Source organism: Giraffa tippelskirchi, chromosome 11 (assembly GCF_054371585.1).
Source record: "Giraffa tippelskirchi isolate mGirTip1 chromosome 11, T2T-mGirTip1v1.2.pri, whole genome shotgun sequence".
Taxonomy (NCBI): Eukaryota; Metazoa; Chordata; class Mammalia; order Artiodactyla; family Giraffidae; genus Giraffa; species Giraffa tippelskirchi.
Window position 1 is genome coordinate 1,026,817 of NC_137285.1, and position 20,369 is coordinate 1,047,185.

The 20,369-nt window shown below is 63.8% G+C and overlaps 2 protein-coding genes across 4 annotated transcripts in view; one reads left to right on the forward strand and one right to left on the reverse strand.

The window, feature by feature from the left end:
• Nucleotides 1–20,369, forward strand: part of PI4KA (phosphatidylinositol 4-kinase alpha) — a 55,648-nt gene that overhangs the window by 20,631 nt on the left and 14,648 nt on the right. For 2 of the 3 annotated variants that reach the window (XM_081541996.1, XM_081541997.1), the window contains 20 exons: nucleotides 106–206; nucleotides 728–857; nucleotides 1,431–1,563; nucleotides 2,352–2,447; nucleotides 2,799–2,982; nucleotides 3,333–3,436; nucleotides 4,061–4,229; nucleotides 4,708–4,758; nucleotides 15,055–15,163; nucleotides 15,460–15,596; nucleotides 15,756–15,889; nucleotides 16,225–16,307; nucleotides 17,869–17,939; nucleotides 18,016–18,140; nucleotides 18,806–18,887; nucleotides 19,002–19,085; nucleotides 19,173–19,262; nucleotides 19,542–19,661; nucleotides 19,838–19,930; nucleotides 20,207–20,363. In XM_081541996.1, the coding sequence (XP_081398122.1) occupies nucleotides 106–206; nucleotides 728–857; nucleotides 1,431–1,563; nucleotides 2,352–2,447; nucleotides 2,799–2,982; nucleotides 3,333–3,436; nucleotides 4,061–4,229; nucleotides 4,708–4,758; nucleotides 15,055–15,163; nucleotides 15,460–15,596; nucleotides 15,756–15,889; nucleotides 16,225–16,307; nucleotides 17,869–17,939; nucleotides 18,016–18,140; nucleotides 18,806–18,887; nucleotides 19,002–19,085; nucleotides 19,173–19,262; nucleotides 19,542–19,661; nucleotides 19,838–19,930; nucleotides 20,207–20,363 (2,253 nt within the window). The remainder of the gene's footprint in view (nucleotides 1–105; nucleotides 207–727; nucleotides 858–1,430; nucleotides 1,564–2,351; nucleotides 2,448–2,798; nucleotides 2,983–3,332; nucleotides 3,437–4,060; nucleotides 4,230–4,707; nucleotides 4,759–15,054; nucleotides 15,164–15,459; nucleotides 15,597–15,755; nucleotides 15,890–16,224; nucleotides 16,308–17,868; nucleotides 17,940–18,015; nucleotides 18,141–18,805; nucleotides 18,888–19,001; nucleotides 19,086–19,172; nucleotides 19,263–19,541; nucleotides 19,662–19,837; nucleotides 19,931–20,206; nucleotides 20,364–20,369) is intronic. The other variant, XM_081541998.1, reaches the window with a different exon arrangement.
• SERPIND1 (serpin family D member 1) lies at nucleotides 7,438–12,797 on the reverse strand. Its single transcript, XM_081542050.1, has 4 exons — nucleotides 10,507–12,797; nucleotides 9,364–9,637; nucleotides 8,039–8,183; nucleotides 7,438–7,629 (listed from the first exon to the last, which is right to left on the reverse strand). Exons 1-4 carry the CDS (start codon nucleotides 11,384–11,386, stop codon nucleotides 7,438–7,440), a joined length of 1,491 nt encoding a protein of 496 aa, XP_081398176.1. The 5' UTR covers nucleotides 11,387–12,797.

The window sequence follows — 20,369 nt, forward strand, 5'->3', positions numbered from 1 at the left end:
CTGAGGTGGAGCCGTGCAGAGTCCTGGGTGCGGCACTTGGTGAAGGCGCCTGTGTGGCCGTCGGCGTCTGCTGAGGGTCCGCACCCACCTGTGTTCTGAACTCAGGTGCAGAGAATCTGTGCGTCAAGCTGTCTGAGAAGCTGCAGTCCAAGACATCCAGCAAGGTCATCATCGCGCACCTACCGTTGCTCATCTGCTGTCTGCAGGTCCGTCGCTGGCCCCGGGGAGGGGCGGACTCCCGTCTGCAAGACCTTCTCACAGTGACCAGGCCGAGGCCAGCACCAGCAGCCGGGTGGGAACTTGAGCTGGAACCTGCCGCAGACAGGGTCACTGCTGAGAGGCCGCTGCCGACGGCGAGCAGGCTTTCTGCGCGCGGGGTTTAGGCGCAGCCGGGTCCCGCGTTGCGGAGGCTGCCCAGCCTCTGCTGGGTGTTTGCAGGGCCGCAGACGTGAGCCTGCCCTGTCCAGGCTCTGACCCGTCCCAGTCCCGGTGACTCCCATCTACCTATGTAGAAGTAACGTCCTCAGTGAGCCCCGTCCCTCCTGAGCAGCTTCTGGAGGTGATGGGTAGTTTACCAGTGAATCTCACCTTTGGGTGAAGGAGTCCTCACCACCCTGTCCTGTCATTATGCCCGGTGGCACGTGGACATGGGACGACTCCGGTCAATGTGGTGTCTGAGGGGGTGAGTGTCTCCCCTGTGGCCCCTGACGGTCCCCGTGTGTTGCAGGGCCTGGGCCGCCTGTGTGAGCGGTTCCCGGTGGTGGTGCACTCGGTGACACCCTCTCTGCGCGACTTCCTGGTGGTCCCGTCCCCTGTGCTGGTGAAGCTGTACAAGTGCCACAGTCAGTACCACACAGGTAAGGGCCCCACCTGGGTGGGGAGAGGTGCCCAGCCTCCCTGCAGGTCCCTCCCTCCCAGAAACCTCCCCGGCCCCGCCCTCCCGGCCCTCTCCCTCTGGCACCTGCTCTCCCCTGGCAGCATGCAGCGTGAGTGCCCTGAGAATGTGGCCCCAGACCACATCTGCTGACCTGCAGTGACTGAGGTTAATTAAGTGCCGCTCAGTGGGCATGTCCTCCTTTCCCTTCAGTCAGAGAGACTCTGGGGGCCTTGCTCTCACCCTCCCCACCTTCCCGGCTTCCCGCCTGTGATCCCTGGTGGGGAGAGGCCACAGGGCCCTGCCTCACTCCTTACTTAAGATATGACTGTTCTACACATTCATCACCTTGCAACCTAAGTGCGTCATCGTAAACATTCCCGTCATCCTTTCTGTTCTCTGACACACTGGGTTCTGAAACGCTTGGAGAAATCTTCTTAGAGTGATTGCCTTTATAGCTAAAAACAATCAGTGTATAATTTTGGGTTTGAGTTTCAGACAAAGGCATGAAAAGTGACAGGCTCAACCAGACACACATTTGAATTTTCAATTTCAGTTGCCGGCAGTGACATAAAAATCAGCGTAACCAACGAGCATGCTGAGTCAACCCTGAACGTGGCATCGGGGAAGAAGAGCCAGCCGTCCATGTACGAGCAGCTTCGGGACATTGCCATCGACAACGTCTGCAGGTGGGCGGCGAAGAGCCTGACCACTCTGTCAGACTCACCTCAGACCCTCTGGCCTGGGACCCAGACATGGGAAGTAAGAGATGCCTGAAGACCCCACGTTCCTGGGGGTTACGAGAGTTTCCTCTACAACACAGCATTTCTCCGTACAGTTCAAAGCCCGACAATGTAACTGTAACATTTTCTCAGCCATCTGCGACTGTCTTTCAAGTCAGTGACTATAACTTGTTAAGGAGCAGGGACGCTTGTTTTTTCACCTTGGTTTATTTATTGTCTGTCTCTGGCTGTGCTGGTTCTTTGTTGCCGCACTGGTGGTGGTGAGTGCGGGCTCCTCCCTCGTTGGGGTGCACAGGCACCTCACTGCGGTGGCTCCGCTTCCTGCGGAGCACAGCTTCAGTCGCTGTGGCTCATGGGCTTACTCGCCCTGCGGCCTGTGGGATATTCCCGCACCGGGAGTCAGACCTGCAGCCCCTGCATTGGCAGGCGGGTTCCTAACCACTGGACCCAGGAAGTCCCCAGGGAGTTTTAAATTGGAGTTGGGATGAGTATGGCATTCTGAAGGAAGCAGTTCGGGACAAAACAATGAAATTATTATTTCCGATTGAGACGTTTATCAAGTGGCGTAACGTGAAGCCGTTGTTTGAATTCATTGTGTCTCAGCGTTCATTCACATTTCTGGGGAAAGTGCATTCAGAGCAGTTCTTTAAACTCTGCAAACCCGAGACAGAAAAACTAAACCCAGACTAGACGCACGCACTCACCTGATTCCTGTGCTGCCTCCCACTGCTCAGGTGCCTGAAGGCAGGCCTGACCGTGGACCCGGTGATCGTGGAGGCCTTCCTGGCTAGCCTCTCCAACCGGCTGTACATCTCCCAGGAGAGCGATAAGTACGCCCCGCCCCTGGGAGTCGGGGGTGTGGAGTGGGGCGCCCAGCCCCATGAGGCTCGGGGTGGCTGGTGTTCATGCTCCCCTGCTGCTTTCTCGCCCAGCATGGAGTCGGGCATTGGGTCTGTCCCGCCGTGTCTGCTGAAGCCCACCTTGGAGTGTCCCCCCGGACGCTGTTTGGGCCAGATGGCTCTGCCTTCCTGCCTGGTGCTGGTGGTGACGGGTCCCAGGCAGGCACTGTCAGATGTACGCTTCTTCCGAGAGACCGAGGACCCTGGGATCCAGGCTCCCAGCTCCATCTCCCGCCGTGTGCTGGAGCACCATTCCCAGGTCGTGTGTCCTTCCCTCCATAGGGATGCGCACCTGATTCCCGACCACACCATCCGAGCCTTGGGACACATCGCGGTGGCCCTAAGGGACACCCCAAAGGTCATGGAGCCCATTCTGCAGATCCTGCAGCAGAAATTCTGCCAGCCCCCCTCCCCGCTGGACGTGCTCATCATTGATCAGCTGGGCTGCCTGGTCATCACCGGAAATGTAAGGGAGCTGCGGGCACGTGGCGGGATGCTCCACTGACTCGCAGGAGCGTGAGAATAGAGGCCAGACTTGCCCTCCCGGGGTCATGTGCTCCCAACTTCTTTAACACCGTGTGTCGAGGTTTTTCCCTAGTAAGGGAGGTCAGAGTAGTGATTCCTAGAAGGCCAGGTAAAGTGGTTTGAACTGAGTTCTTGCTGACGTGACTAGACCGGAGTGGAAGTGGAAGCTGTGTGCACGGAGGTTTGTGTAAAGCTGCAGGGGGCGGCCCTGGGCCACGGCACGTTCCCTCTGTGTGTCCGCGGAGGGCGCTCCCAGTGAGTTGTGTTCACGGGTCTCTCTCTCTCTTCTAGCAATACATTTACCAGGAGGTGTGGAACCTCTTCCAGCAGATCAGCGTGAAGGCCAGCTCGGTCGTGTACTCGGCCACCAAGGACTACAAGGACCACGGCTACAGGTTAGTCTTCTCGCCCCACTGTCGTTCTCCATCCTTAGCAAGTGGGCCACTCGGGGTTTTGTCCCGTAAGTTAACACCGCTTCTCACAAAAGCACCGTGTGCCAGAGACCTACGGGCCCTGGCAGGGATGGCCTGCACCCCGCTGCCCTCAGCCAACACCTCCTTGCTCACATCCAGCCTGCTCGATGCCTGGTGGGCACAGTGCCCCACCTGGCCTGCCCTTTGGGCAGCGGCCCCACACTGCATGCCCAGCCAAGCCTGCGCGTCAGGCAGCTCTCGCACTGCTCTGTGCTCAGGGCTGCACCGGCCAGGGCTCCCATGGCGTCCTCAGGGTGGGTCAGTGCGGGGAGCGATGCCGAGCACAGACAGTCCGCCAAGGACCTCCTTGGCTGGGTCAGGCCCAGGCAGGGCGGAGGTCCTCCTTGCCCTCCTGCCCCCGGGGAGCGGGCGGCTATGTGGCCGTGGCACCGCCTGTGTCCACATGACAGCCCTCGGCACTGGGGCTGCTAGTCCGTGGGCCTGCTGCCGACTCCACAGGAGCCCGGCCCCTGGACCCCGGGGCTGGCGAGGCCGCGCCTGCTCACCTCCTCCTCCTGCTGTCCGTCTGTCACTACTCTGCCGCAGGCACTGCTCGCTGGCGGTGATCAACGCCCTGGCCAACATCGCGGCCAACATCCAGGACGAGCACCTGGTGGACGAGCTGCTCATGAATCTGCTGGAGCTGTTTGTGCAGCTGGGGCTGGAGGGCAAGCGGGCCAGTGAGCGGGCCAGCGAGAAGGGGCCCGCCCTCAAGGTGGGTGAGGGGCCAGCGAGCAGGGGCCCGCCCTGAAGGTGGGCGCCGCCCCGGCCCCGTGGGAGTGGGCACTGGCTCCTTCCAGGGGGCTGGTGGGGGGCACCCTCTGGGCCGAGTGGGATGGGAAGGTGGTGGGAACAAAGCAGGTGTCAGGTGGCCGTGAGGCCTCGGGGGGCGGCGTCCGAGGTGGGCACGTTCCAGGGTGACCGAGTGCTTTTCAGGCATCGTGTCTGTAACAGTGTGAGGTGTTTGTGCAGAGTTGCCTCGGTTTACATGTCCCGGCCCTCATGTGGCGTTGACCGTGTCCCGTTTTTGATTGTAACGTTATGCATCTTCACCTGTCTCCCTGTACGTGCCTTTCATCGTTTTGCTTAGAGGAAGGAATTTCACTCCTCAAGATGCCGTGTGGGGCCTTTCTGTCTTTCTGTTTAATGAAACAAGTGGTGCTGGTCAGTGACCCGGCTTTGTCCCCCCGCAGGCCTCCAGCAGCGCGGGGAACCTGGGCGTGCTCATCCCCGTGATCGCCGTGGTGAGTACCTACCTGTCCGTGTCTCCGACTTGCCCGCGGTGCTCCTGCAGGTGCTGCCCGAAGTGTGTGCCCACTGTGGCCATGCAGCCTGGCTCGCTTCCTCTGTGCTCCCCGGCCAGCTGAGCGGGCCCGACGGAGTGTCCCGGGTATGGGGCTCCGACCAGACTCTCCCTGTGTCCTGCCCGCCCTGGTGCCCCTGTGGCGGCCGGGCCTGCGCCACCTCCACCCGCCCTGCCCCCCCTGCTCCCCTCTGCCGTGCCTGTGGGCCTGGGTCCTCAGGACCCCTGGGCCTGGGGCGTAAGCCTGTCCCTGCTGCGTGCTGCCATGCGGAGGGCCCGTGTCCACTTGTCCTGTCTTGGGCTGCTCCGCTTCTTCCCAAGTGGCCCTTATGCCAGGCAGTTCTCCCGGCCAGCATTCCAGCTGCCAGTCCTGAGCCAGGCCCACATCTGGCTCTGTTTACACGGGTAATTTCCGAGCTCCCACTCCGCACACCTTGGGGTGGAACCCCTGCTTCTGCCCGTAGCTCTCCGTTGCCACTCAGATCTCGAACACGTATGTGTGTCCTCACAGCTAGGCTCCGGAGGGGCTGACCACTGACTGCAGGGTAACCCAGGAAGTGGAGGCCAGGCGAGCGGGTGGAGTGCCCATCCGTGTCTCGGGGCCGGCTGTGGGGCTTCATCATCCGATTCTGGGGGCCGCTGGGGCTGCGGTGTTTGCTGGCCAAGGCGGACGGGAGCCCACAGCCGACTGGCACATATGTAGTTCTCAGCTCTGATAGTGAGACGTCACGGACTATGTTGAGGGAGCGTTCTACCGCTGACCCAGGTTTGATCCCCGGGTCGGGAAGATCCCCTGGAGGAGGGCATGGCAACCCACTCCAGTCTTCTTGCCTAGAGAAATCCCACGGACAGAGGAGCCTGGTGGGCTACAGTCCATGGGGCGCAGAGAGTTGGACAGGACTGAAGTGACTTTGCACACACGCACGTCTGTGACTCAGCACACAGGATTCAGGGTCACCGGGGCAGGGGCTGGAGTCCTGGCCCTGCATGTGGGGTCCTAGTGGGTGTCCCAGCCCCCCCATGCCCACGCTGCCAGCAGAGCTTCTCGGAAAGGCGGGGTGGCCATCCGCGGGGCCGGTGGTCAGGGTGGGCAGACTTGTTAGCAGTGACAGGCCAGTGCTCGCTCACCTGAAACCGTCTGCTCCACTGCCGTGACCGTCACGTGAACGGAGTATGCACTGTGGACTCAACGAGTTAATGGTTATGCTGGGGGCGGGGGGACAAATATTGGTTCTGTTGCTTAACACGGAGCCTGGAGACCATGGTTCCAGCCTCTGCTCCTGGGTCAACCGGGACGTGAAGGGAGACGCTGATCTTCGATGTCGGTTTGCTCTAATGTGTTACACTCCTTCCAGCTTTGGGTCTTGCAGTGGCACACTGTCCTGAATTACTGAGTCGAGGGGACCAGCCAGTGGGTCTGGGCAGGAAGTGGGGGTTCCTGCCCTGAGGCAGCTGCTCCCTCCTGGGTGACCTTGGAGCCCGGGGTCGGGGTGCCGGGTCCTGTGACCACTGATGCTCCTTCCTGCCTGAGGGTTGTGGACTGTGTCCTGCGACTCTGTGACTGCTCCTCAGAATGTCCCGGGTTCCGTAGCTGGAACCTGCAGCTGGAGCCGCAGCCGCCCACATGACAGGCCGCGGAAAAGTCCACGCAGGCTTGGCCGCTGGCCCCTTGCACCTCCGGGGCCTTGGGCAGGTTACTCAGTGTTGTAACACGAGGTTCGTGGACTAACACTCTCAGCTCATGGGCCCCTTTGAAAGCTGTGCCCGTTCTCTCATGGGAATGGTGTCTGTCCACAGGAGTCTATACTTCACCTTGGGTGGAGGAGTGCGACGGGCCCAACGAGGCCCCCGTTAGGACCCCCAGGCTGGCTGGCTACCCCAGGACTGACCTGAACCCCTTCCAGACAGTGACCTCCTTCATCCTCACCGCAGCCCTGCAAGGCAGGGGCTGTGTTACTCCCATTTCACAGACAGGGAGCCTGAGGCACAGAGCTCACCTCAGAGTGCCGGAGCCGGGAGTGGATCTCAGGCCCCCCCCCGTCCACACAGCCCCCAGGTCCCATCTGCACTGCCGTGTCCGAGCCGAGGACATGCCCTGCTCTGGGTCCCTGCGGGGCCCTCAGATCGCTCTCAGCCTCCAGCACTCTGGGGCGTCAGGCAGTGTGAACCCGGCCTCTCAGTTATCTGTGCTTATAAAAGGAGAGCACGCCCAGTAAAAGTGGCACATTTATTAACCCCAGGGTCAGAGGCGTGGCTGTGGTCCACGCTGTCCCCTGAGTGGCTGTGCCCCTGTCAGCGGGCTGGGCCGCGCTCAAGGAAGGGCTGGCTGTCAGCATCTTGGGGGCCGCTCGTGCTCCGTGTTGGGGGGCAGATTTGGGTGACAGAGGGGGTGCTGCTGGGTTGGGGGGTGTGCTGTGAGGAGGGGGGCTGTGTGTCTGCACCAGCACCCTTCAGCGACAGCAGCCCTGCAGGCCTGACGGCGTGAGTGTCGCGTCCTCGTCCATGTCTCCTTGAAAGGGGGCCGGGCCACAGGGTCTGGTGCCAGCACCTCGTGGTCGTTGTCAGAAGGGAAACGGAATTGCGGATGCCCCAAAGCACTCGAAACGCCCAGGCCTCGCCACTAAGACCTGGCGGGGTTGGCGACCCGGCCCAGGAAGAGCAGGCAGCTGGTGCGGTGCTCGTAGACGAGGAAGAGGAAGGGCCGGTCTACCCTGAAGCGGACTTGGGTGGACAGCGGCATGAACCCCACGGCGGTCACGGCCGCGGCCTGCGTGCCCTCCTCGTTCACCGTGATGGTGCCTTGGTGCTTGAACTGCGTCGGGCACAAGGGACGCCGTCAGGGGGCAGCAGTCACCCTCGGGGTGGGGGTGCAGAGCCTCGTGTCCTCCCGGGAAGGGGCGGGGTGATGGGGGAGGCCTGCACTCAGCAGGTCAGGACTGCTCTCAGGACTCAGTGCCCACCCGTCAGCCAAGCTGGGGTCGTGCTGTGTAAGGGGGTGAACGCCGTCACCCTGGCCGTGCGCCCCGCGGCCACTTGGGACTCCCCAGGGCGCTCGATAAGCAGGCCTGTGGCCCTCGGCACCCCTCACGCGCTAGGGCTCCTGCCGGAGCAGGCCTGCTGGGCTAGGGTCCTCCCGGGCGCTGCCCTCCTTCTGGGGTCAGCAGATGGGGCAGGGACTCCAGGGGCCCAGCCCGGACGGGACTGGCGGGGGCGGGCGTTACCAGGTCGATGACGATCCTCTGGTCCGTGATCCCCGTGGTGGTGCTGTTCCTGTCGAAGAGCGCCGTGACTCCCAGGGCCCGCAGGGCCTCCACCAGGTTGTAGTCCTTCTCCAGCTTGAACTTGGGCAGGAGAACCTCCCGCGTCCTGGTCGGGAAGAGAGAGCTTTTCTACCCATGGCGCGTCTCAGAGGAGCCCCGTTCCCCAAGACGTAGCCACGCCATCCCGCGGCCTGCGTGTTGCATGTCGGGCCCTGCCCGGGGAGGATGGAGAGACCACCCCTGTAACCCTGTTACTGAGATGCATTTGCTGCCGTGTGCCGGGCTCCTCGGCCCTGTGAGTCCCTGTCCTGCTGGCAGAGCTCTTAGGGCTCAGGGCACAGAGGTGCCCGTCACGCCACCGTGTGAGCGGCTGAGGTAAGCTTAGCGCGCTCACGAGAGGGCACCTTGTGTACCACCCAGCCTGCCACCCTCCACGGCACGCGCACGGCATGTTGCCCGCTGCCCCCTTGGCGCCAGGACCCCACGTGCGAGGCTGCGGTGCATAAGCAGTCTGTTAACATCCGAGGGACAAGACCACGTCCACTGCTGGGCCATCCTGGAGGGGGGAGGACAAGACGCGGGGCCTGCGGGGCCTGCGGGAGGCAGCGGCAGGCTCCTCTGGCTGGGCGGGCCAGGTGGCCGGCCTGCATCGTGCGGGTGGGGCCCACAGAGGGTTTGAGGGGCGACTGGTGCCTGATGGACTGAGCAGGGGACAGCAGGGTGGTCCGGCCCCACCACCAGCTCAGGGCGGAGGTGGTGAGCAGTCAGGTGAGGAGGGAAGCCCAGTAGGGACGGTCCTTAAAGGAGACGGAGGGCATGATGCGGCCCAGCTCCTGGGCAGGCCTGCCTCTGCCCTGGCTCCGGTTCCGGTTCCGTCTGTGTGCTCTGGGCCTGCAGGGGGGCCCAGACCAGGGTCACGTCTTCACACGGGCCAAGGAAGATGGGGAGGTGACAGATGCGTCCCTCCCGCCCTGACCAGCCACACAGCCTGTCCTGACAGGGACCTGTAACTGTGCGGCGGACGACACCTGGAGCGGTTGGAGGACCTGGGGCCTCTCGGGTCAGGCGGGGCTTGTCTTGGTCCCAGGCCTGCGGTGAGCGACCCCGGGGGTCAGGGCAGGCGGGCGGCAGAGCTGCCTCGCTCTTGCCCCCGCGTCGTTTCTCACTGGTGCGCTCTGACCGCCTGTGACTGAGCAGGAGCTCTGGGCTGAATTCACAGCGGCCTGGGGGACAGTACCCGCTCCCCTAAAGGACCGCAGCCCCGCCGTCCCCAGCCCCCGAGGCACCTGTTTGTCATGCTCCTCTGCCATCTCTCCACCACCTGGGGCGTCAGCTGGCTCTCCAGGGTCTTCATCCCGGACAGCTTGTGTGGGACCGCCACCAGCATGCTGATGCCCCCCACGTACTCCAGCTGCAGCACGTCGCAGTCCAGCTCCTGGTCGCTGGCCGCCAGGAAGGCGCCCTTGGTCTGCATCATGGGGACCTTGACCACCTCCCGCTCATTCAGCCGGAAGTTGTGGTTGTGCGTCATTTCCACCGGGAATTTGTTCACCCAGGACCCTGTGAGGTCAGCGGAGCAGGGCCTCTGTGACAGCGTCATAGAGGGTCGCTCAGACAGGCTGCGAGGCCCACCCCCACGGTCTGACCCTGCACGTCAGGTTTGGGCCTGGACCCAGGCGGCAGTGGTGCTGCCGGTCCGGGGACCACACTTGAGAACCACTGTTTAGAGGCTGGCCTGGCCGGTGGCCACTAATGTTTGGCGGCAGAGGGCACCCTGGCCGCAGGCGCGCACCCGGCTGCCCCGGGACCCTGCTGCTCCCGTCTGCCTGTCGGCTCCCCGGGCGGTGCGGGGGGCTGAGGGCTCCTGGCTCGGGTCCCCACAGGACATTCTATAAGCGGGGCCTGCGCTTTACGGACCTGCGCTGCCTTATCTCTGGGGTCCCAGGGGCCCGTGTGCATGTGTGTGGGGCTTGGGGGTGCCTCGCTGCTGGCCCAGAGCAGTAGCTCTAGATACAGGCTTGGTTTCCCCGCCTCAGCTGCCCGGGAAGGAGCGGGTATGAACGTGAGCTCCTCAAGCCCAGCCTGTCTCCAGCCTTTTGTCCGTCTGGAAAGGGAGTGACAAATCTCAGATCCAAGTGGGCCTGATGCGGAGAAAGGCGCTAACTCGGGTCTAACACAGGCTGGAGGAGGCACCGGGCACCCCGTTGCTCAGAGCAGTGTTTCAGTTCCGCGTCCGTGAGATGGAGACGCTAACAGCAGCGGCCTGTCACGGCCGCAGTGAGGCGTAAAGCACAGGCTTCCTCACCGGGCCCTTCCCTGGCCCTGCGAGCCGCCTTGAGCCTGGCTCTGCGGGGGGAGTGGAGGTGGAGGCTGCCTCCTACCTGCTGCCCCGCCCGCACATCCACCCCAGGGGCCGCGCTGCCTCCTACCTTTGAAGTAGAGGCAGTTGAGGAGCAGCATCTGTGTCGCCGGGTCCACATCCTGCAGCGCGTCTCGTATGAGGCCCTTGGTGAGCCGGGCTACGTGCTGGTTCGTGTGGGCAAGGAAGGCCGGGTCGGAGAAGTTGGCTGCCCGGACCTCGGCGAAGTAGTACTGCCGGACCTTGGCCTTGAAGTCGTCCAGGACCGGGAGGTGCTTCTGCACGTAGAGGTCACTGACGGAGCGTAGTGTGTACCCGAAGTTCCTGCGGAAGAGGCGGTGGGTCAGCTTCCGGAACAGGTTGTGGACGGTGCCCAGCTCGTAGGTGGCGCTGGCGTTGACGAACTCGGCGAAGCGCAGGGCTGTGTGCACCTGCTGGTGGGTGTCACCCGCCAGGCCCAGGGAGAGCATGGCCATGGCCGCGGACACACCCACGGGCGCCAGGAAGACGTTGTCAGCCGCACCAGCCCGCGCCGCCAGCGCCCGGTACAGGTCAAAGGCGAACTGAGCGTTGAGGAGGCTGAGCCGCTGCACGCGGCTCTTGCCGGGGAAGAGCGGGAGCACGCTGCCGGCGCCCGCCCCGGGGCGCGCAGGCGGGGCCGCGTCAACGACGTCGCCGTAGTTGTCATCGTCCCCGAAGATCTTGTCCAGGTCCAGGTAGTCGTCCTCCTCCTCCCCGTCCGCAACCCACTCTGTGGTGACCGTGTTCTCCTCGTGGAAGTCGGCGGGCAGCAGCGGCCTGCTCGCGTTTCCGCCCTTCAGCCGCCCCCACCGGGGCTCCTCGGACTCGGGCTCGCCCCCTCCATCGTCACGCCGCCCCCGTGGGCTGAGGGTCCCGCACGCGGATGCCAGGAGGAGGGTCAGCAGGAGCGAGTACAGCGGGCACCACATCCCGGAGGAGCTGGAGCTGGGGGAGAGCAGAGGCGGTGAGCACGGCCTGGGGACCCCCACACACACCAGGGGGCCCCGGGGCGCCCGTCCTCAGACGCTTTTGGGTGCGGTGACAGACACGCCTGACGCTCCATGGGGCCTCCTGAGGCCTGCCTGGGGGGCTGTGGGCGCCGCTCAGAACCCCTGCTGGAAAGGTGGGCAAAGCCACGGGGCCTGGGCACCCAGGGAGTTTCCTTTTCACTCGTGCTGAATTTAGGGTCAATTTTCTGAGCTACACCCAGGGCTCCGGAGGCACCACAGTGTCCCCCCGTCGGCCAGGGTCCACGTGCTGTAAGGAAGGCTTGCCAGGACGCTGCTGGCAACGGGGCTGGGGGGCCACCTCCTGTTCTGAGTCTGTGGGGGTCTCATTTGCGTGATTTCGGCTGTGTCTGCAGTGAGGGGTCGCCCGGGCCGCTCGCAGCCCCGGGGGGTGAGGTGTGCACATTCTCACATCTGCCAGTCCCTGCCTGCTGCTCTCGGAGGGCCCGGTCACCACTAAGAACACCTCAGTGCACTGGGTGCTGTTGGAAAGTGCCTGCCGGAGGCCTGAGGGGCTCCCTCCACGTGAGCCGGGCGCCCCGGGGGGGCCATCTGCCTGCTGCCCCTCCCCTGGCTTGCTGGCCTTCCTGGCCGGGCACTGCCTCCCAGGAGAGCGTGGCCGTCGACGTGCCCGGGTCCCAGGACAGGGCCGGCGTGTGTACTGCTGTCCCGTCGGTCAGCACCCAGCGTCCCTCCGTGTCTTGTTCAGTGTGCGTGTGTGCGGCCATCTGCTGCTGGGCCTCCGGGGACCAGGCTGTCTGTTTCCCACCCCGGCCGGGAGAGCGCCACAGGCTCCCGTGAGGTGAAGCTGGGCCGGGTGGTCCTGAGGACCGGCTCAGTGCACAGATGCCCCTGGAGCTCAGTGAGTCCCGCCCGAGCCTTTGCCCGTGCACGGGGCCGGGCCGGGAGATCTGCGCTGGGTGTCAGCGTGCTGAGGCCTCCTGCGCTGAGCCGGGGGCTCGATTGGACCTAGGTCATGGACCCCTTCGCGGTGTCCAGGGCTCGGCCCTCTGCCCCGTTGGTGCAGTCAGCCGCACGCCCGTAGCACCACGGTTTGCAGAGGGACAGGCACGTGGCTTCCGACTTTGACCCCTCTGTTGACTCTCCCAGTCCCTCCCCCCCAGCCTGTCGCGGAGGCCGCCCCACACGTCGCCTGCATTCAAGGCACAGGCCTAAGGTGCACGGTGTCCGCGGGATCGGGCTGGGGTTCTGGGTGGAACTGGATGTGCTGACTGACGCAGGACACTTAAAAAGTGAGGGGAAGAGAAAGGAAGCTGTTTGCCAAAGGTCTCCTTTTGAGGCTACACTTGAAAGTATTCTTTTCAAGTTAAAAAAAAAAAAAGGCTTAAACAACCCCAGGTTGAATAATCAAGGGTTCAGGAAGAGGAAGTGAGAGCCGACAGGGCCAGAGGTGGAGACATCCGTGTCTTTGCCCGTGTTCAGGCGGCACGCATGGGAGCGTCTCGTGCCCCGCTGTGTGTTCCACGCTGACAAGCCCATCACTTTGATTACGCCCTCGTCAGAGGGAGCAGGCTATATCTTCTGAGACCTCACTTTCTGTGGATAAAAGCTAGGGACCTGGAAGGTCCATCTTCCTGTCGTCTTGCCACTCAGCATTATCGCTCGGGTGTGTTTAAATCCAGGGCACTATTTTTGAAGAGAAGCAGTGTTTTCTAAAGGTAAATCATGCAAAAGTTTGCTTTTCTGGGCATTTTCTGTGGCGCCACCTCACACCGGTTACACGGAGCAGGGCCCGGACTTCGTGGTCCTTGTCCCTCCTGGCTGCTGTCCCTCGGCCCAGGAGGAGCGGGGCTGACGGAGCTGAGGACGCTCTTACAGTGGACGGGATTTCAGACTCAGCACAGAGAACACCCCCAGGCCCGTGTCCGCAGGCTTACCAGGTCTGTCTGCACGTGTGTGTATACACATGTGAAACACACACAGACACATTTTTCTGAACCAGTTGTGATGCCCCAGAACCAGGATGCCCACCCCCAGCCCCGTTCCCAGTTCAGGTCCTTAAGCTCGTGCAGACCCTCCTCACGGGCAGGCAAAATGGACAGAAGACCTTCCCCTTCTGAAAAGAGCAGTAGAGAGTGTTGGAAGATGTCGCCAGACAGAGAAGTAAGCCCGGCACCCAACTCTCAGCCCCGCAGAAGGTTGGAGACCTACTCACCTCTGCCGCTGCTGCGAAGTGGCTCTGCAGGGGCGGCAGCGGCCAAGGTCGGCCGCGCGCTTTGCTGTGACCTTTGGTGCTGGGCTGCACTCTCAGTCTTCCAAAGTACACAGGTCACAGATGGAACACCGCCCCCCAGCCTTGTCAGCACAAAGCCCCGCTGTGTGCCCGTTCACCGCCCAGCAGCTGTGACTCCGCGTTTGGAGGCCTGTCCGTCTCCGTGTGGACGAGCCACCAGGACGCTGCGGCCGGGCTGGGTTGTGTCACGGGGCTGGCTCGGACGCTCCCCTGGACGTGGGCCCCCCACCACCGTGCATCCCAACCTCAGTCCTTAGCCGGGGTGGGGGGGCCACAAGGAGACCCTGGCCCAGGCCTGCGTGCCATCTCTGGTCTCTGCAGGACACCCAGCCCCGCTCCCCTATGTCGTGGGACAGCAGGGCCGCACCGAGGTTCCAGGGGCGTTCACAGGGGCCGTGGGGCCTGATCGCCTCAGTGTCTAGTTTGTGGGGTTCCGTCTGTTTGGGTCGTGCTGCACAGCTTGAAGGGCCTCCGTCCCCGACCCGGGGTTGAACTCAGGCCCTCGGCAGTGTGAGTCCAGTCCCCACCCTGAACCGCCAGGAAGCCCCGGGGCATCTCGTTTATGATGCGTATTTTGAACTCACTTTCCAAGAAGTGTTGTATTATCATCCTACCTGCGGTGGGTGAAGGTGCCCATCTTGCCATCCCCCCAAAGCGGTGGGCATCACCCTGTTCCTGGCCACCACCTGGCACATACTTGGTGCTTATAGATCGTAGCACACGCTCGGACCAAGGAGCCACGCTTGCTGTGGGTTAGTTATCACTGGGTGGGGGCTTGACCACCACCAGAGGCTCTAGAGGCCCCACTCGTCCGCCAGGTGCTAGGCACACTTGTAGCCATTTTCCATACCCAAGCCCCCTTACACACACACACATGCATGCGCACACACACACACACACAGCGGGACACCATCAGGTTGGGGGTGCGAGGACTCCAGTCTCGAGAGACTCACCTGTTACCTACTTTACACCCTGGGCTCTGCCCACAGTATCCACGCCTCCCTGCTCCCCACCTCGGGCCTGGTGCTCCTACACCCTGCCCATCTGTAAACACCGGGCACAAGGTCCTAGGGCTGCTGCCACCTGCTTCCCGGTGCTGAGGCAGGGCTGGTCCCTCCCAGCGCAAAGCCCGCCTGCACTCAAGGGCACAGGAGGGTTTCCAGGCAAGCCTGCCGGAGCCTGCTGGTCCGGCCTTCCCATACCCCCTCACCCACCCCCCACCCAGGCCAACAGACCGCTCCTCTAAGAGGAGGCCTGGAGGGCGGGTCACAGGCTTGCGTCTGCAGGTGTCAGTTCCGTGTGCAGACAGCCCCCTTCTCGCCCTTTGCTCCACCAGCTCACCCGGCGGCTGCCGCCCATCAAGGAGCCGAAGCCACGGCTGCAGAAGCTCTTCCGGGACTTCTGGCTATACTCGGTGCTGATGGGATTCGCCGTGGAGGGCTCAGGTAGGGGGCCCCCCCGGGGGACAGTGCAGAGTGAGGCCCAGGGTCCTGATAGGGCATGTGCCCATGCGCAAGACGGCCCATGTGGCTGCTGCCTCCACAGTGAGGACGTGTTTTAGGGCTCTGGGAACACCACGTACCTTCAGGGACCCTGCCCCACATAGGAAACAGACCTGTTTCTGTCTGCATTCTGGGACAGTGGCTCAGGCAAGGGGCCCATGGCTAGAGCCGCTGTCAGCGTGGGCCCCGGCGGGGCGCCTCCCAAGCCAAGTGGCACCTCAGCCCTCCCTGTCTTGCAGGACTCTGGCCGGAGGAGTGGTACGAGGGGGTCTGTGAGATTGCCACCAAGTCCCCCCTGCTCACCTTTCCCAGCAAAGAGCCCCTGCGGTCCGTCCTCCAGTACAACTCGGCCATGAAGAACGACACGGTCACGCCCGTAAGGGTGCCTCCCTGCCAAGGCCGGCACTCCAGGCGGGGTTTTGGGAAGCTCCCAGGGATGAGGGGGCTGGTGCCGCATGTCCGTGCACACGCGTGACCGCGGGGCTGGTTTAGGGGCTGGGGGCGCCTGCACCCAAGCAACCCCGTCCGTCCGCAGGCCGAGCTGAGCGAGCTGCGCAGCACCATCGCCAACCTTCTGGACCCGGCCCAGGAGGTGTCCGCCCTCATCGGCAAGCTGGACTTCGCCATGTCCACATACCTGCTGTCCGTCTACCGGCTGGAGTACATGAGGTATGTGGGCTGCCCCGCACCTGTGAGCCCCGTGTGCGCCGTCCAGGCTCGGGGCTGTGCCTGCTCCTCCTGGCACGTCAGCATCCTTAGAAAAACCAGCCCAGGCTCCCACTCCTCCGTGTGGGCATCCTTCCTGAGCCCCAGATGCCCCGGGCTCCGACGCTGTGGCCACCTCCGCTTGGGGCCAGGTCGCTGAACTGGCACCGGAGCGGCCGCCAGCCCTGCACGCGGCCCTTGAGGCCCCGGGTGGGGGTGGCCGCGCTCACAGCCCTGCCAGTCCGGGCGGCAGTGCAGCTGCTGGGCCCGAGCTGTGCGCTAACTCGGGCCTCACACAGGGTCCTGCGCTCCACCGACCCCGACCGCTTCCAGGTGATGTTCTGCTACTTTGAGGACAAAGCTATCCAGAAAGACAAGTCTGGTAAGTTGGCGCCGCGGGCCTCTGAGGTGCCTTTGGGTTTAGTGGTGTCAGTGGAGCCTGCTCCCTGTACGTGGAGAAGGCAGCTCCACGCTGCTGCGTGCTGCCTCAGAAACACGAGTATAGCACACGGCCCCGAAGACCGCGTCCTTCTGGCTCTGTGTGCGCGCTGGGGGCCTGGCCAGGAGTGCCCGCCCGCAGACGCAGAGCAGCCCGCGGGCTGGGGGCCCAGCTAGCCTCTGCCAGAGCGGCCTGGGCCCCTGGGTGCGGGGACGGGCCTGGGGGGCTTGTGGCCGAGGAGCGGTCCTGCTTCTCGACGCTGCTGCTCAGAGGACCAAGGCCAGGATGCAGAACCCAAACGTGGATACGTTTCTGTTGTTTTGCTTAAAAGGAGGACAAGTATGTTAGGACGTGTGTCTGGAAAGACTTGAGGAGGCGACGTGCATGCGTCCCTGTGTGCGCGTGTGTACGTGTACAGGGTCTAATTTTATTTTTTTTCCTGGTGGTGGTTTAGCCACTAAGTCGTTACGTTTAGTCACAAGTCACTAAGTTATGACCGCATGGACTGTAGCCCGCAAGGGTCCTCTGTCCATGGGGATTTTCCAGGCAAGAGTACTGCAGTGGGTTGCCATTTCCTTCCCTAGGGGATCTTCTTGACCCAGGGATCAAACCTGGGTCTCCTGCATTGCAGGCAGATCTTAACCAACTCAGCCACCAGGGAAGCCCATTTCTTCCACCAAGTGTTTGTAAATTTGTGACTGTAGTTGTTCCTTTCACGCAATCAGGAAAGAGGGAGGCCAGGAAAGAGCCACGGGGCCCAGGCAGAGGTTGGGCACCTCTGTAGGGTCACCCCTGCTCTCAGTGACCGGTAGGAGGGGTGCCCCGCAGGTGATGGGCAGAGACATCCCTCGAGCAGCAGTTAGAGGCGCTCATTAGCCAAGAGCAGACAGCTCGCCATGGGGCGCCTGCCCCTCCCTTGGGCACCCTGCGTGCCATAGCAGGCCTGCTACTCACGAGCAGACCCACCGGCTCCCTCACGCCTCCAGCAGCCAGGACCTGCGGGCCATGCCTGGTTTAAGGTCGCGTCCTTCTTTCCTGGGGAGCTTCGGGACACAAGTCAGTGTGAGACGTGAGGAGTCGCAGGTCCCAGGGCGCCGTGTGCACAGACCTGAGGCTCACTGTCCCAACAGGACCACACTCGAACCCCTCTGTGCTGTCAAAGCGTGCCCGTCACTGAAACCCTAGTGAAGCGAACCTAACCTAAGAAAAGGGACAGAGACACAGAGATATTAACATTGAGGCAGCAGAGAGAAAAAGCGCACGGTCTAGGCAGTGTTCGCCAGTTTTAGTAAAGAGAACAGAGTGTGGGTCGTGTGCTGATTTGTAAGTTGTAAGGTGCCTAAAAGGGGCTGGTGGGAGCATCCAAGTGGAGCCAGGGCTCAGGGGCAGTGCTGTGTCGGCCACAGACAGGGCGGCACTCCCCTGGGGCGCGGGTGCGGCCTGGGCGCGGCCTGGGCGGGGTGGGGGGGCGGGCGGTCCCCCCGCTGATGCCCCTGTGCCACAGGGATGATGCAGTGTGTGATCGCTGTCGCTGACAAGGTCTTCGACGCCTTCCTGAACATGATGGCGGAGAAAGTAAGCCTCGGGGGTGCGCCCACATGCCCACCGGAATGTGCATGCGGGGCCTGCAGCCTGTGTCCTCCGAACCCAGGCCAAGACCAAGGAGAACGAGGAGGAGCTGGAGCGCCATGCGCAGTTCCTGCTGGTCAACTTCAACCACGTCCACAAGCGCATCCGCAGGGTGGCCGACAAGTACCTGTCTGGGCTGGTGGACAAGTGAGCTCTGCTCCCTGCCGGGCCGCGTGCCGTCTCCCAGCCCGCGGCCCCCCAGAGGTCCCAGGTGTCCCCCCGGCCCGCAGGAGGACCAGACCCGCCCTGAGCCCCCTGCAACCCCCGCTGTCCCTGCTGTGCCGGGAGCCTCGTGGGAATGACTGCTGAGGGAGGGCACTGAGGGCAGGCTGGGCCTGCCCCACGGCCCCATGATGGCCACAGACAGCGAACCGGCCTGCGTGGTCCCCGCAGCAGATGCCATCCAGGCGGGGCCAGAGGGCGTGTCTGAGCTGGCCTCTGTGCCTGCAGCCTCCTCAGCGGGCCCCAGGCTCCCGGCAGCCACTCCTGTGCACCCCAAGGTGCCACACGCACACGGCTGCCAGTTACACTCGGACTCCTGCATGGGCAGTCGTGCCCCCAGCCTGTTGTTCAAGGGTCCCGTCTTGCCATTTTCAGTGTGAGAGTAGGGGGCCGGGGATGGAAACAGGGAGGACCCCATGGGGAGCAGGGGCGCCTGGCCAGTGGTGGCCAGGACGATGAGGTTGCGTGGCCTCGGGAGCATAGCTCCCGGCAGGGGGCTCTGGGCCCTGAGCAGGGGCTCTGGGTTTTGGCCTCGGGAGCATAGCTCCCGGCAGGGGGCTCTGGGCCCTGAGCAGGGGCTCTGGGTTTAGGTTTCCCCACTTGCTCTGGAGCGGGACAGTGCTGAAGACCATGCTGGACATCCTCCAGACCCTGTCGCTGTCGCTGAGCGCCGTGAGTGCCCCGCCCGCACCGCCGAGCCTGCCTCACTCCCCAAGCGGGGGGCGGGGGGGCAGGGAGGGAGGCGCCCCGTGGGGACGCGGTGTGAGGCAGGCCTTGTGCTTCCAGGACATCCACAAGGACCAGCCGTACTACGACATTCCCGACGCGCCCTACCGCATCACCGTCCCCGACACCTACGAGGCCCGAGAGGTAGGCGGGCGGGGCCCAGCCCCGGGCTCCGGGCCACGGTCCAGCCCTGGGGCACTGAGTGCTGCCTGCCCTCGCCCCCTCTGCCAGAGCATCGTCAAGGACTTCGCTGCGCGCTGTGGGATGATCCTTCAGGAGGCCATGAAGTGGGCGCCCACGGTCACCAAGTCCCACCTGCAGGTACTTCCTTGAGGTCAGCGGGAAGCGGCCCTGGTGAGCTCCTTGGGCTTCACCCAGACGGCGTGCTCAGTGCACACACGGCGCGGGTGTGCCAGGCCGGGGACAGTGGGGGCACCTGGGGCGGGTGTGCCAGGCCGGGGCGGGGCGTGCGGTGGGACTGGGGAGGGGCTCGCGGCCGCTGACCGGGGCGTGGGGCGGGGCCGGCGGGAAGGCGCGGTCGGCTGCCCCCTGCCCCACGGAGGCGCGCTTCACTCCGGGGTGACGTGGGTCCCACGGCAGGAATACCTGAGCAAACGCCAGAACTGGGTGTCGGGGCTGTCGCAGCACACGGGGCTGGCCATGGCCACCGAGAGCGTCCTGCACTACGCCGGCTACAACAAGCAGAACACGAGCCTCGGGGTACGTGCGCGGTCGTCGGGGCCGGGTCCCGCCTGGGGAGCTCGCAGTCAGACCCCAGGCCCGGGAGCTGCTGGCTGTGCTTCTGACGGAGAGCGGAGGCCGGTCCTCTGCGGGGTCAGGTCCACGCAGTAGACGGGGTCGTGCTAGACAGCGCAGTCACTGTGGTGTGTTTGCAGGCGACACAGCTCACGGAGCGGCCGGCCTGCGTCAAGAAGGATTACTCCAATTTCATGGCCTCGCTCAACCTGCGCAACCGCTACGCGGGCGAGGTGCCTCCCCAGCCTGCCCTCACGCCTCCTCCCTGCCCGGGGTGGCGGGAGGTCCATCTCTGGGGAAGGCCCAGTTTTTGGAAGGGGTGGGAGCTCCTCTCAAGTCTTGTGAAGGAAAAAAACATCCAACTCAAGGAGCCCCCTGCCCTGGGTGTCCATCCAGAACGTTGGGAACAGCAAGTGCTTCTGGAGGAGGAGCTCTGGGGGCGGTGGGTGGGCTGCGGGCACAGAGCCGTGGGCGGGGCGGCTGGGCCACGTGTGCCTCCGCCGCCGCAGGTGTACGGGATGATCCGGTTCTCAGACGCCACAGGCCACACGTCGGACCTGAACAAGATGATGGTCCAGGAGCTGAGGGCCGCGCTGGGCGCCAGCGACGCCCAGCAGTACACGCAGGCCATGTTCAAACTGACGGCCATGCTCATCAGCAGCAGAGGTGCCG

What these genes read in the sequence shown, in the direction of transcription:
- SERPIND1 (XM_081542050.1), bottom strand. Translation starts at nt 11,386, where the DNA reads ATGTGGTGCCCGCTGTACTCGCTCCTGCTGACCCTCCTCCTGGCATCC. An exon ending in CAACTGCCTCTACTTCAAAG is followed by an intron (nt 9,638 to 10,506) that starts GTAGGAGGCAGC and finishes CTGACCTCACAG; the next exon opens with GGTCCTGGGTGAACAAATTC. An exon ending in AGAGGATCGTCATCGACCTG is followed by an intron (nt 7,630 to 8,038) that starts GTAACGCCCGCC and finishes TGCCCGACGCAG; the next exon opens with TTCAAGCACCAAGGCACCAT.